Genomic DNA, 14,363 nt, shown 5'->3' with positions numbered 1-14,363 from the left:
GTCTTAGTGAAGTGAAACATTAGAGATAAATCTCCAGAGCTAGAATGTTGAAAGAGCAATAAATACAATCGTCGTGTTGTTCGAATTGTCCTGGGAGACCTGTATCATACCCCGCATTTGCGTCTAGCCCAAACCCGATCAATCGGGGATTTGCGGCGACAGACTGAAAATGCTAGCGATTTTTCGTGCCATGGCTTGGCCTGTATTGGAATAAGGAGTACTACTATAGCACTTTCTATAGGAGATGGATAAGAGACTGTGGAAATGATGAAGAGAGTTCTATAGCGTCTCACGTGTATCAAATAGGAGCTATGCTCCAGTTAGTTCTCTATCGGAACGAGGATCTTTGTATCAGGATGAATAGGTGCAAGAAACGACCGAGCATTATCAATTTCAGAAGCACCAAGAATCGTAAAAGGACGTGGTGTATCGTTCAAGTGCAAAAAGGATACGACGGCGGATTCATGTATATAGAGACTGTGAAAGGCTGTACGCCAGTTGGGCACACATACTCGAACCAAAAAGTGGATCTGGCTGCATGTCCTGTATCACCCATATTAAATGAGACTCGAGAGGCATAGTACGTGAGGGGGTCGTTAGAATGATGGGAAAATCTTGACGTAGACTTCATTCGCAAAAATCCCTGGAGCGCCGCAAACAGTACATTTCTGTTGTATACAGTTTCGCAGAACCCATGGCGGGCGACTTTACTCTCAAGAAGAAGTTGTTAAAGCAACTTGGACGTAGAAGAGGGAATTCAGCGAAGTCGAAGACGCGAGATGGCTCATCTACTTATGATCCCGTCTCAGCACATTCGTCACAAGGTATGCCTACCCAATATTGTGCTTTCGTTATACTCGCTGACTAGCCTCAACAGACTCCTCCGACTCTTATAGCCACGTCGATCCATCAATCACAACAGTCTCTCCCACCCCACCGTCGACAACCCATGGTTCAATGCCTTTTCCTAACGCGACGCCTACTTCCCTCTCAGACATAGTGTCACGTAGTTCCCCAAACAAATCGGTAGAGGAGGCTCTGGCAGATATATCCCAGAGAGCAAAAGGCGACCAACAGACACACAAAGCAGAAGCAGCTACAGACCATGCTAAGATCATTCAAGGTCAATCAAAGTTTGTCCAAGAGACAAACCGGCTTATTCTTGATCGTAAGAGTTTGGTTTGTTTACAGGATCTCCGGGCATCCGATCCTCGCGATGATAAACGCCGAATCGAGGCTGCAGAAGACGGTCTAGTCAAAGAAGCATATAGTTGGATCCTCGAACACTCCCATTTCCGGCAATGGCGCAACGAGCAGAATCGAATGCTTTGGATTAAGGGTGATCCTGGCACGGGCAAGACGATGGCTATTTGCGGTCTCATCAACGAATTAGAACCATCGATGAGATTGGGCAACCCAAGCGCCGACACACTGCTCTCCTACTTCTTCTGCCAGGCAATCGACGTTCGTTTGAACAACGGTGCTGCCATGCTACGCAATCTGATCTACCTACTCATTATTCAACGCCCATCGCTCATCCGGCATGTACGTGAAAAGTACGATCATATCGGCAGGGCGCTCTTTGAAGAGTCAGATCCCTGGGACCACTTATCAGCCATCTTCATAAATATTTTGCGAGACCTGAGGGGAACAACCACCTACCTGATCATCGACGCCCTTGATGAATGCACTGACTTGGAACGTCTCATTGGTTTGATCTTGGGATTTCTCCCTGAGTACTCGCATGTCAAATGGCTCGTATCCAGCCGGGAAACCCACATCATCAAGCGATTCCTGAGGTCCAACGACTTTCAAATGGGGCTGAGTATCGACTTAAAGGAGTCTGTGTCTGCAATTGACGATATTGGCACATATATTGACGAAAGGGTGTCCCAACTCAAGTTCTTACAAGACAACCATGCCCTCCAGGAACTTATCCGGCATACTCTCCGCCAGAAGTCCAATGGGAGTTTTCTCTGGGTATCCCTAGTCATCCTGCAACTGCAAACAATTGAATCTGGGGATGTTGAGGCAGTGACCAGTGCCGTAATAACAGACCTAGAGGGGATTTATGCTCAAATGTTAGACCAAATCCACAAGCTTTACGAAAGAAAGTATTGTCTGCTCGTGCTTGCGGCAGCTACTCTTACATATCGTCCGCTGCATCTTCTGGAGCTGGCCGTTGTATCAGGACTACCTTCAGTCAATACAGAAAGAGTCGGGGAATTTGTCAAGATGTGCGGCTCGTTCCTTACTTTACGAGACGATCATGTCTACATGATCCACGCATCGGCCAGGGACTATCTATACCAAAATTACAGCTCGCTTCAGCTAGCTGGGGTTGCGCAAAGACATGTTGACATTACTAGGCACTCCTTCTCCACGATAGCAACGCTGGAGAAAAACATCTACAGCATTGACTTCGGCTTCAGACCAGAATACCTAGATTCACAACCGGTTCATCCAGATCCGTTGACTCCAGTGCGGTACTCTTGCATATTCTGGGCCGACCATATCTGTCAAAATATTAATGATCCAGAGTGCAAAGAAGCGCTGACGGACGACGGAGTGGTGCTTCGCTTTCTAAAAACACAGTTCCTTCGCTGGCTTGAGTGTCTGTCATTATCGAGGAGCTTGTCAGCGGGGATAAAATCGATTAGAAAGCTTCAGCAGGTAGTACGTTAGTGAACCTTCTTCGTGGTATCAAGCGACTAATCGCCTGCAGGTATCGCATCAAATGAATAGTCATGAGCTCACTGCCTTCCTGGCAGACGCTGAGAAATTTATCATTAGCTATGGATCAATCATAGAACGCGCTCCTTTACAGACATATGGCGCTGCACTCGTGTTCTGTCCGAAAACAAGTATTATCCAGAAAGAGCAATGGAGGGAAAGGTTATCATTCATCAAAACAGTTGAAGGTGTCAGAGACCACTGGGGCGCGCTCCGGCAGACTCTCGAGGGGCATAGCAGTTATGTTAATGCCGTTGCCGTGTCACCGGATGGTAAGACAATAGCCTCGGCTTCAAACGACCGTACGATACGGCTCTGGGATGCAACTCTCGGCACGTTCAAGCAGAAGCTTGAAGGGCATGGTGAGTGGATCAGAGATATTGCCTTCTCGCCAAACGGCCAGACGATAGCCTCGGCTTCAAATGACCACACGGTACAACTCTGGGATATTATTACAGGCGCATCCCAGCAGAAGCTTGAAGGCCATAGCGAGTGGGTGAGAGCTGTTATCTTCTCGCCGGACGGTAACACAATAGCTTCGGCCTCGAATGACCGCACAATACGTCTTTGGGATGCAGCTACAGGCTTGTTTCGGCAGAAGCTCGAGGGTCACAGTGGATGGGTTTATGCAGTTGCTTTCTCGCTAGACAGTATAACGCTGGCCTCAGTCTCGTTTGACCACACGGTCAGGGTCTGGGATACAGGTAGAGGCGTACTTCAACAGACACTCAAGGGACATAGGGGTCCAACTAGAGCAGTCGGATTTTCACCAGATGGTAAGACGTTGGCCTCAGCCTCGGATGACCGTACAATACGGCTCTGGGATATAGCTACGGGTGTGCTTCAGCAAACGTGTGAGGGACATAGAGATTGGGTCAGAGGTATTGCTTTTTCACCAGATGGCCAGACACTAGCCTCCGCCTCGAACGACGGCACGGTGCAGCTTTGGAATACCGCCACAGGCACGCCCCGGCAAGCATTAGAGGGGCATAGCGATTATGTCAATGCCATTGCTTTCTCCCCTGATGGTCAGACGCTGGTCTCTGCCTCAGACGACTACACGGTGCGGCTCTGGGATACAGCTATAGGCTCACAGAAAACGCCAAAGGGACATAGCGATAATATCCACTTTGTTACCTTCTCGTTAGATGGAAGAACGCTAGCTTCGGTCTCAGACGACGGTACAGTTCTGCTCTGGGATGCAGCTGCAGGTACACTTCAGCAAACACTAAAACACAGCAGTTATGTTACCGTCATTGCTTTTTCACCTAACAGCAAATTATTAGCTATAGCCTCAGATGACTGTATAGTATGGCTTTGGGACATAATTACGGGTACATTTAAACAAGCGCTTAAAGGACATAGCAGTTGTATTAATGCTATAGCTTTTTCGCAAGATGGGGAAACGTTAGCCTCGGCCTCACACGATTGCACAGTACGGCTCTGGGATACAGCTACAAATACAGCTACAAATACACTTCAAAAAACGCTTAAAGGACACACTGAGGCTGTCGGGGCTATTTCGTTCTCACCCAATCGCAAAACGTTAGCCTCGGCCTCGGTTGACCGTACGGTGCGGCTCTGGGATATGACCACAGGCATGCTTCAGCAGACTTTTCAAGTACAGAGCATTTCAGCTTGGGTCACAGCCATTGCTTTCTCACCCAACGGGAAGATGCTAGCCTTGTCCTCAACAGACCACACAGTGCAGCTCTTAGATGCCGTTACGGGAGCGCTCCAGCAGACCCTCGAGACTAATCAACTCCTCACGAAACTGGCATTCTCGAACGATGGTCAGTATCTGAACACGGACTATGGCATACTTGGATTTGCAGAAACCGCTTTACACGAGAAGTCTCCTGGCAAGGATGCTCCTGATTATGCATTATCCGTCGAGAAAGAGTGGGTGACTCTTGGCGGGAGGAATCTTCTTTGGCTCCCTCACGAGCACAGGCCTGCTTGTGCAGCTATATCTGGTCAAACTGTTGTCCTAGGTCATCGTCCTGGCGGGGTTACACTATTGCAATTCAATTTTACGGATCTAGATCGTTATTGACTCTTTTTTTCTTTCCTAGCAGACGCGTCGGAGAGAAGCATTCCATTTCTTTATATTACCCCAGATTTACTACTGGAAGTAATCTATCAGTGAATTTCTCACGTAGCCTTGCAGCACCCTTGGTGTCAAAGTTGTGTCAATCGGCACCTTCTAGCACATGTGATCAAGGTATCCAGGTTGACAAAAGTCAGGAAAACGGCCTATACACTAATAATTCGTGTATTTGACTTGCTGCCCAAGCGGAGGACAGAAAAACCGAGACCGGAAAGATTTCGAACACCCACGAGTCGAACCATACGCCTACAAAAAGAGTAGCTGCTATATCTATCTATATTTCCCTACTATATTTATATTTCTCTAGTAAATACTACTATATTTAAATTTTTCTAGTAACTGCTACTATATCTATATTTTCTAGTAACTGGTATTATATTTATATTTTTCTACTAACGGTAGTTATATTTATATTTTTCTAGTAACGGCTACTATGTTTATACTAAAGTTCGAGTGCTGAGTTGCTCAGGTACTCATATTACTGGATGTATGTGCGTATTCATTTTGCGGTCTCGCTTTTTCTGACCTTCGCTTGCTGCCGTACGTTAACAGTTACTTTTCTCCCAACTGAGTGCCGGCTTATCCTACAGGAGCTCAAGTAGTTTCCGCTCTTCTAGGCTTTCTCTTTACACACTCCTCGTCAAGCTTGTCTTCAGGCCTTGTCATTGCCTTAAACTTCTTCAACTGGCCACGAGCCAGTATCCTCATTCCAACTTCGTCGACATATCCAGATAACGCGTCGAGTATCTCATCCCCAAACCTAAGAAGACGCTCAAGCCTGGAGAAGTTATCGAGTGCGAATTTCGCCTCGTAGCTTAGAATTTCAGAGATACAGCATTCTCTCTCTCGGTTAGTTCCAAAATTTGAGACAATTGCGTTCGCCAGGGCAAGTTGTGTCTCAGCCTCACTACTGTACGCGCGGTATTTATGTTCAAGAACTTGCGCTGCGTTTTTCTGGGCGTTGTCTGAAAGCCATTCTTGTATGAACAAAGGGAAGCCTAGAAGGCAGGCGAAAACGATTGGTGAACATCGGACAGAGAAGAGAGTTGTTGAAGGCCAGACTTCCAAGTCATTCGAACCCTTGCCAAATCTCCCAATGTAAAGAGAGTCTTCTTTCGTTAGGAGACGTCCGGAACGGTGTCGCTTCATGAGGAATTTAATTTCTGCCATCACATCAGGTGACAACAACCATGCGGAACGTGTAGGATATGTCATTATTAATCGGTACGCTTGAAATAATGACTGCTTTGCGATTCCATGAGTATCCCCAATCTCCACACCATCTGCGGACATATCTACAAGGTGAAGTTTTGCTGCTCGGAAATGGTTCGACCAATACTTTGAGCTGTAATCAAAGAAATCGTCGGAAATGCCCAATCGGCGTCTGAATTCCCTTATACCATCGTCATATACTGTTTGATCATGCTCCCATGCATCTTCAATGAGCTCTTCAAGTTCCTTTGTTTCTGGGCGTTGCCTGTATATCGATAGGTTGGCTAAGCAGCATTCAGTCATTACGAAATGAGCCTCTTCCTCGGTGTTTATTGAACCTCTCCATTTAACAGCGTTCTTTGGTAAAAGCTCAGTGCTTGAAGATATCGTCTGAAACGAGAAGCCTTTTTTATTTTCGTCGGTGTTCCTGTCCACTGAGGTCTGCATTACCGGTGAAAGGAACTCTTTCGCCGTTTGGTGTATAAAGAATAGTTTGCCATCATAATCGGTAATGAAAAATCCGCATGTGTTAATGACCCATTCCTTAAAAGCGTTTTCATCTGATAAACCAAGATCTTCTAAAGAGTCTAGCGAGTATTTGCCGCGAATATTAACAGCTACGTTTGCTGCACTCATACTCAGAGGCTCCTTAGCGACATAGATGAGACGCAAAAGTGTCTCGACATGCCTGCGATCGGTACTGCTGACGTTGGATAACAGTTTTTCGTAAGCTCCAGGAACATCCTCGGGGAGCTGACCCAAAAGGTCTCTCCACCCATCCAGATTCAGTGGATAATTGTTGTCTAGGAATTTGAAGACGAGACGAACCCAGAGATATGTCCGCTGCCCTTTTCCCTTCGTGTGAAGTCGTTCATAAAGCAGCTTAGATACCCTTTGGCCTAGCCTTCTGTCTTCAATCAGACTCTCAACGCGGTGGCGGAAAACAATGTCGATCTCATTCTGCAACTGATCTTTCTCACTCTTCTCTTCCCCTTCTAGACGCACAAGATTCTCAGCAATAGATCGGAACGAGCCTACAATTGCTGGATAGCCCCGGCTTGTAATTAAGAATCGTATACGCCTCTTGCTAAACTGATGAGAGGCGAGCAAACGCACCAGTCTTTCACGGCCGTCGCTATTACACTCATCAAATGCGTCGAAAACGCAAAATACAGTTCTCTCTGAGAGGTTCTCGCAAGCGTCCTCGATAAGCCCCCATAAATGGCCACAGTCTTTTAGCAACTCGGGCGACAACTTCTTGATCTTTGTCCCTAGAGTATCGAGAACATCTGGGCAGAGATTGAGGAGCTGATGAAGAATGGCGCTCAGTGCGTTTATCAAATTGTTTTGCACCGAATTATCTTTGAAGAAGAAGTATCCAATAACTGCGTCTTCTCGCTGAGACGGCAACTCTGTTTCGACCAAGAATCGGGCCAGTACCGACTTGCCGCAGCCTGGTTCGGCCGTGACGAGAAGCAATTCGTTTTTGGTGGAATTTAGCCACGATGTATACTTTGGGTGTCTGCAAAACCACTCACAAGTACCTGGGTGCCTTTGAGGGTTGAATTCCATTTGGTCGCGGTACGTGGTGGCTCCGAATCGCGAAACGAGCCCTACCAGATCGTCTCTCCTCTCAGCAGCCCTCGTTGTTTCAGCTCTAGTGGCAGCTTCGTTAAATTTCTTGACTTCAGCCAGGATATCCTTGGTGTTTGACGCTGTTTGTAAGGAATACTCCGTCAATGTGTTTATTCCATAACTCTGGAGATCCTTTTCAATTGCTTCTCCGTGCTTTTTGATATCCTCTAGCTTGTCTCCCCAGCCGCTCAGGCTAACAATGTCTCCAAGGACGCGGACGACTGGATGTGTGCTGTAAGCCCGGCAAGCACATTCCATTTCAAATTTTAAAAGAGATGTGAACAGGGTGATGACATTGTCTCTGAGGCTGCTTCGGTGCTGTTGAAGGGCGACATTATCTGGCCACTCCCGCTGCAAGACCACTTTGGTCAGTGGGATGTACCATTCCATGCGGTTCATTACATATTCTAGCCCCTCAGTCACTTTTCCTTCTTCCTTAATTGGTTTCACAATGATCTGATTCAGTTAGTACGGGGATGCGATCAGCAGATGAGGGCACTTACCGGAAGCAAGAGGCAGATGCCTGACCAGGCCATGGCCGCCGGTGGATGGGCTTGCAGAGCATCTCCAACCCCTTTACCAACATTTGCGATGAGTGCGTCGGCATATAGGGCAACATTTTTCCAAGTTTTCTCTTGCCTGGCTTTTTCCAACACCGGACTTAGAGTAGCCTTCATCATATCGACCCTGTCGGCCTCAGTTAGGCCTTCGAATTGGTTGGGAGCATCCGCCTGGATATCATCCTCGGCATATCGAGTGCCCGATATGGTCGCATTAGCGCGGTTAGTGAGTATCTTTTCGTACGCATTGACGAGCTTTTCTTCTTTCTCGTCGTTTCGCAACTTTTCGTACGCCTCAATCCAAGGGTCAGGGTCGGCTTCGGGGAGTTTTCTATTTTCTCCGTCGTGTTCAATCAAAGATCCAGACCTGACTGTGACAGATCTGTCCTCTTCAATAAAGGATTCATTTGAATAGTTGCGACTCTTGTCAGTTTCCCCTTTATCTCTTCCCAAGAAGAGTGATGAGAATCGTCCCTTTCCAAACCGGCCTTTCCGCTGGCTATTACCGGCGCTCATTGCTGCCGCTGACAACGATGGAGCTGTAGCCTGAAACTGACCCGACTTATTGGAGGACTGGACATGCTTTGCGTTCGAAATGCGGCTCCAGAATGATGGCTTGTCCTGTTGTTCCATAGCAGCGCTTACATCGGGCGCGCGACAAGGCTAAGCTGTTTTGTTCTAACCAGACAATGGACCATTACTCACTTGCAACCTGACAACAGATCGGTCTTGTTCGATGCTGAACTGGACTTTTTCCTTCCTTTCTTTTCTTGATTTAGTTGCTTAACTATGTTTCTAGGCTTGAGCTGACGTCTATTGCCTTGGGGAACGATATGATCAATGTTAGGAACACAAGGCTCAATGTTACAGCCTACAGGACAAGCGGGGAAGCGGACTCTGCCGCTCCCATAGGTAGGGAAAATATCGGAATAACAGTAAGCGAAAGAGGTTTCACAATCCGCGTGAGGCACAGATGAATTCTTGTTAATGTAGGGATTGCCTACTCCATACTTCAATCTCCAGCTCCGCTGATTAAGACTCTTATACACAAACAGCATACAACTTGTGCCTCATGGGACTTGTGATTAGCACAATTGGCGGGATTATAACTATTAGAGATTAACCTTCATAAACCTTTGAGCATTGTATCCAATTGGCCTTTACAAGTCCATGCCTACAGCTGTTCAAGCTATAGGCATTGTTAAAGATGCAGTTCCTATGGACTCCTTCAATAAATTTACTCTCAGAGCCTAATGAAATCACTTGACCACTAGAGCTGAGCTTTCCAAGTGTTAATTTGGGCAAGAATTCTCTAAAAGAGTAAAGCCACGAGCTTCTGCCATTATACTATTATAAATGCCCATCGAGCATCAAGCATCTAAGCTACGCCCTGTAACGCTAACTTGAGAGGCGGATCGATTTACCGATTTTGGCATGTTTCTAGTCTGGTCCACTTCCTAAAAACGGCATTACAAAGCGTCTACTACATAAACTTCACCAATGAATATGCTCAGGTTATGGAGTAGCTTCCCCGATTTGCTAGTAGAACACGATTCTGGTGTGATGCGATTTACCGCGCGGCATGAGTAAGCACGCGCAGCTGATTTATAAGGGTGAATAAGAGAGAATACATTCAGGCACTCATATGCCGCTTTGTTTCCCCTCTTGCTGGATGAAATAGTAGAGCTTTTCTTTTCCTGTGGCAATTGTGTCTATTCATTGTGAATCATTCGCGCCAAAATGGTAAGTATCATGATATCGCTCCGCGCGATGAGATGTTCGGCTTACATCTAGTACATTGATGGACATGCCACAATAGAGAACGTTGCTAATACTTCCACGATTGAAACAGTCTAACGGCAATATCACTAGTAACTGGAAGAGCTTTTCCGACAAGTCTGGCAACTTCCAGCGTCCTCCTGCCGTCCTCCGCGAGAAAGTCTCCAAAGAACCTGGAACCAAATTTCCAGCAGAGAAAGGCAGATATCACCTCTATGTCAGCTATGCTTGTCCATGGGTATGCCATCTTTTCACGGTTCCAATATTTCCATTCCAAAGCTCATGTATTTTATAGGCGCATCGAATTTTGATTGCTCGAAAACTCAAGGGTCTAGAAGACATCATCCCATTCACATCTGTGCACTGGTATTTGAAGGACGGTGGTAAGTAGCAGCTATCGACCCTAAGATACTACAAACAACTAATCATTTTGCAGGGTGGCGCTTTGCAACTCCCGAGGATACGGACGCCGAAGGAGAGAATGTCATACCAGACCCGCTTCACGAGGGCTTTACTCATCTACGACAAGTCTACTACGAGACTGACCCCGATTACCAAGCCCGATTCAGTGTTCCGGTGTTGTATGACAAGATCCAAAAAGTGATTGTAAACAATGAGAGTAGCGAGATCCTCCGCATGTTTGGCACAGAGGTTCGTTTCCAATGACTCTTTCTCGATCGATGGATATAACACAAGCTGACATCTATTCACTACCAGTTTGACGACATCATCGACGAAAAGTATCGCAAGGTCGTTCTATACCCCGAAGCACTCCAGAGCCAGATAGACGAGGCCCATTCTTGGCACTACGATAACATCAACAACGGCGTGTATAAATGCGGCATTGCGTCGACGCAAGAAGCTTATGAGCGTGCCGTTACCGAGCTTTTCGAGGCCTTGGATAAGTGCGAAAAGCACTTGGCATCTACTGAGGGCCCTTTCTGGTTTGGCAAGAATCTTACAGAGGTCGATGTTAGACTGTAAGTTACCGATCAAAAGTCTCTGTTCTTGGGATAGACGAAGCAAATGCTGACATGAATATCACAGCTATGTCACAATTATTCGGTTTGATGTATGTGGTATCAATATTTTTCTCTTATTCATTCTATCTCTCAGAGGTAAATGCAAAGATAATACATGAACACGCTGCTAACAGTTATGCAGCCTGTCTATGTCCAACACTTCAAGTGCAACATTCGAGACATCCGCTCTGGCTACCCGCACATTCACAAATGGTTGCGAAACCTCTACTGGAATGTCGCAGGCTTCAAAGAAACCACCAACTTCCTGCACATTAAAAATCACTACACCAAGAGCCATACCCCCATCAACCCTCTTTCAATTACTCCCGTTGGACCACTTCCGCACATCTTGCCTCTGGACGAGGAAGTTGCTGCTGTAAAAGCGAACTTGTAACTCTGCTCGTTATTGGACAATTGCTGGAGTGCTTGCTAGTACACATATAGCTAGTGGGGGATTTTCAGCCAGCATCTTTGAATTGAACGATTGGCTGTCCTTGACTCCGTACCACTGCCTTGCACTGCCTAATCTTGAGTTGAGAGATGCACCAGTTAGGATTGAGAACAGCCAGGTCAGCTCGTAGATCAGCTCGTCTCTTCACCGAGCTGAAGTAGAAATAGGTAACATCTGCTGGGTTACCTAGCGTCTGCAGGTCTAATCCGTGTTGCTATCGACTTGCCATTCGTACGGTGAAAATCCACCGGTCTGACCGAATGCGTTGAAAGCCACAACGGCTTCTCCACTAATTAGGCACTCTGACAGGGGCCCGTCACCTTCAGCTTCAGCAAATGTAGGACGAATCGGTCCGCTTTACCTGATGTGTGTAAGAATCATCACAGAAGCAGTTACTAAACTAGCAACACGTACCTAAAACAACAAGATGTTACATTGGATGAACGCTCGAATCTCATTGTGGTATTTTTTCGAGAGGCGGAGCAAGTCTTCAACCTCAATGCCTAAAGAATCGCTATATAAATAGATGGCATCGCATCTCTCTTTAATGGCTATTCTACAAGCTCTCGAGTCTTATACAACTTGACAACAATTTTCTTTCATTCTCATCATGCCTTCTCTAAGCAATCTCAAAGTTCTTCCTGTTGATCTTGATAAAGACTGGGATGGAGTCTTTGGCAGTTTTTGGAAATCATGGAGCATTCCAAGACAAGCCCCAATGGTAGTCACATTCCCTCACATTGGCGAAGGCGGCCCAAAAGAAGCTGCAGCTTTTGCAGTGAAGAAGGCTCAGTACCTTGCTGCTGCACGGACTAGTCCCGGACAGATGTGGTTCAAGCTCGTCGACACAGAAAAGTCACCACCGCTCATTGTGGGAGGTTGCTGCGTGACTCATTGGAAGGACGAAGAGAATCCAAGGAATATGCCTGACACTCCTCATTACGGATTTGAGCCGGGGTCACAGCTCCGGTTGATGTCTGAGCAATTATATGGACAATTAGATGTATGGCACCGCCGAGCAATGCAAGGACGAGAGCATATCTGTAAGTCGCCGCCTTGGTCTTTACACTGACGAGTTTTTACTGACTCTTGGGCTTTTCAATTATGTAGATGGTCAAGCCATGTGGATCCTCCCTGAATATCGCAGCCTTCACGCTGCACCACTTCTTACCGGCAAATATGAATCCATACTTGACGAGTTTGACGTCGAGGGATATACCGAGTGCGTCCAACTGAGCAGGGGAACGCTCGAAAGAGCCGGGTCTATCCTGTTGAACGTCATTAATTTCCCAATGAAAGTTGAGAACCCGAGCGATGAGACCAGGGATTTGATGGAGGACTTTTTATCTGAACCACTATATTTGATGTGGAGGCCGAGGAAGAGTGACAAAGGCAAGAATGTTACACCTCCCGCTATTGGGCTAAGGCATTCTAAGCTATAAGGAGAATTCTGGAAATCATATCATGTATTCCGTATGTGAAACTCATGTACGGGCTAAGACCTATCATATTGGAGTGGATCTTTTCTTGTTATTTTCAAGTTCAACGCTATGCCGATTTATGTTTATACAGGTATATCAATTCATTCAAGTGATCCGTTATATCAGAAAGCTGAGCATTTTTTTTCCAAGTAGAGGAATTTGCAACACCTTCAGTGTGTATCCAATTCGTCAGTACTTAAACACTTCAAGTTACATAGCACTGCAGATCTGTGTCTCTTCCATGTGCACACCATAAATCGGCATACAAAAGAAGCATTGTATTCTTAGCGGCATGATCCTGATCCTTTTGTTTCATGAGAGATGCCGGTCGCGTGTGGCATCCAAGGCCCTAAGTGTATGAAACAAACATGGCTCTTGGTTCAGCCCTACTCCCGGCGCTCTCCAACCACCCCTATCCTTGTCTGTTTCCTATAGTAACGTATATGTAATTGGCGCAACAGGGTGACAGAAGGAATAGGATTGGCGGGATCCTATTGTGACGCCACTGCTTTGTTGATGCCATGTCTACCAAACATGTACTGCCGCTTACAATGTGCTGCCTTAAATGCACGCAAGATCGGTGGCGTTTCGTTTCCACAACTGGGTGTCATGCATTTTGGACCACATTAAAGCATATTAATGCTCAAAGAGCTATTGTTTATGACACGCCATATCTCTTGCTCGACCAGCACCCTCTAGCGCAACCAGTAGGGGAAGGCATCGGCCTGTGTAGCCATAGAAACCACAGGAATTGAACTATAGCCACATTCAGCTTACACTCAAGCATGCCAGGCTAGTCGTTACAGCCACGTCGAGTACAGCACATCTCTAAAACTTCTCGTTCCATATCACAGACAATACATCTCTAAATCTTCTTGTTCCATATCACAGACAATGAGATCGACCTTCACACACAGACACATAGTTCCAGGGTTAGTATTCCGCCTACCCCAAGATGGTTGAAGGAAGACACCTTCTCCAATCTAGACGCGACTTCCAAGAGAGTAACAACAGAATTCTACCACATACATGCGCAGGCTTGCAGTATAACAACATCAGACCTTTCACACCCGTGATCTCCATCAGCAAGGGCGGTTGTCTGGAAGCCCAACTGGTGGAGACAAACGGCAGTAAGCACTTGAAGTCGCCGTTGAGGCTACATAAATACCACGCGAAGAAATGTCCGGTCAGTGAGCACAGACTTCCTACGTCAAGGCATTCCAGAACATTGTACCCCAGGAAACGTCACGGAATCATTACCAGGTGTCTCAAGTAAGCCTAGGTAGTGTTTAGCAAAACAACTCCCTGCCACATGGATGGAAGCACTGGAGAAATTCATTGCAAATGAAAAGATCAAGAGATGTGATATTTAATTGATCG

At 46.5% G+C, this 14,363-nt stretch overlaps 4 protein-coding genes across 4 annotated transcripts; 3 read left to right on the top strand and 1 right to left on the bottom strand.

Annotated features, from left to right (window-relative positions):
• The first annotated feature begins 610 nt into the window (after positions 1-610).
• Positions 611-4,877, top strand: M431DRAFT_146006 (hypothetical protein). The gene is made up of 3 exons (XM_024912723.1): positions 611-824; positions 878-2,676; positions 2,726-4,877. The coding sequence occupies exons 1-3, from the start codon at positions 695-697 to the stop codon at positions 4,787-4,789; spliced, it is 3,993 nt and encodes a 1,330-aa protein (XP_024772806.1). The 5' UTR covers positions 611-694; the 3' UTR covers positions 4,790-4,877.
• A 560-nt stretch (positions 4,878-5,437) lies between these two features.
• On the bottom strand, positions 5,438-8,766 carry M431DRAFT_6707 (hypothetical protein; the record flags this gene model as incomplete). Its single annotated transcript, XM_024921725.1, has 2 exons — positions 5,438-8,146; positions 8,194-8,766. 2 exons carry the CDS (start codon positions 8,764-8,766, stop codon positions 5,438-5,440), a joined length of 3,282 nt encoding a protein of 1,093 aa, XP_024772805.1.
• A 1,224-nt stretch (positions 8,767-9,990) lies between these two features.
• On the top strand, positions 9,991-11,445 carry M431DRAFT_483300 (hypothetical protein; the record flags this gene model as incomplete). Its single annotated transcript, XM_024916113.1, has 7 exons — positions 9,991-9,993; positions 10,103-10,267; positions 10,325-10,412; positions 10,466-10,680; positions 10,747-11,009; positions 11,077-11,101; positions 11,194-11,445. 7 exons carry the CDS (start codon positions 9,991-9,993, stop codon positions 11,443-11,445), a joined length of 1,011 nt encoding a protein of 336 aa, XP_024772804.1.
• Positions 11,446-12,112: 667 nt separating this feature from the next.
• On the top strand, positions 12,113-12,944 carry M431DRAFT_6705 (hypothetical protein; the record flags this gene model as incomplete). Its single annotated transcript, XM_024921723.1, has 2 exons — positions 12,113-12,545; positions 12,613-12,944. The coding sequence occupies 2 exons, from the start codon at positions 12,113-12,115 to the stop codon at positions 12,942-12,944; spliced, it is 765 nt and encodes a 254-aa protein (XP_024772803.1).
• Between the last annotated feature and the right edge of the window lie 1,419 nt (positions 12,945-14,363).

Source organism: Trichoderma harzianum (assembly GCF_003025095.1).
Source record: "Trichoderma harzianum CBS 226.95 unplaced genomic scaffold M431scaffold_8, whole genome shotgun sequence".
NCBI classification, from domain to species: Eukaryota; Fungi; Ascomycota; class Sordariomycetes; order Hypocreales; family Hypocreaceae; genus Trichoderma; species Trichoderma harzianum.
Note: the sequence above shows the minus strand (reverse complement) of the source record. Positions and strands in the feature narration are given on the sequence as shown.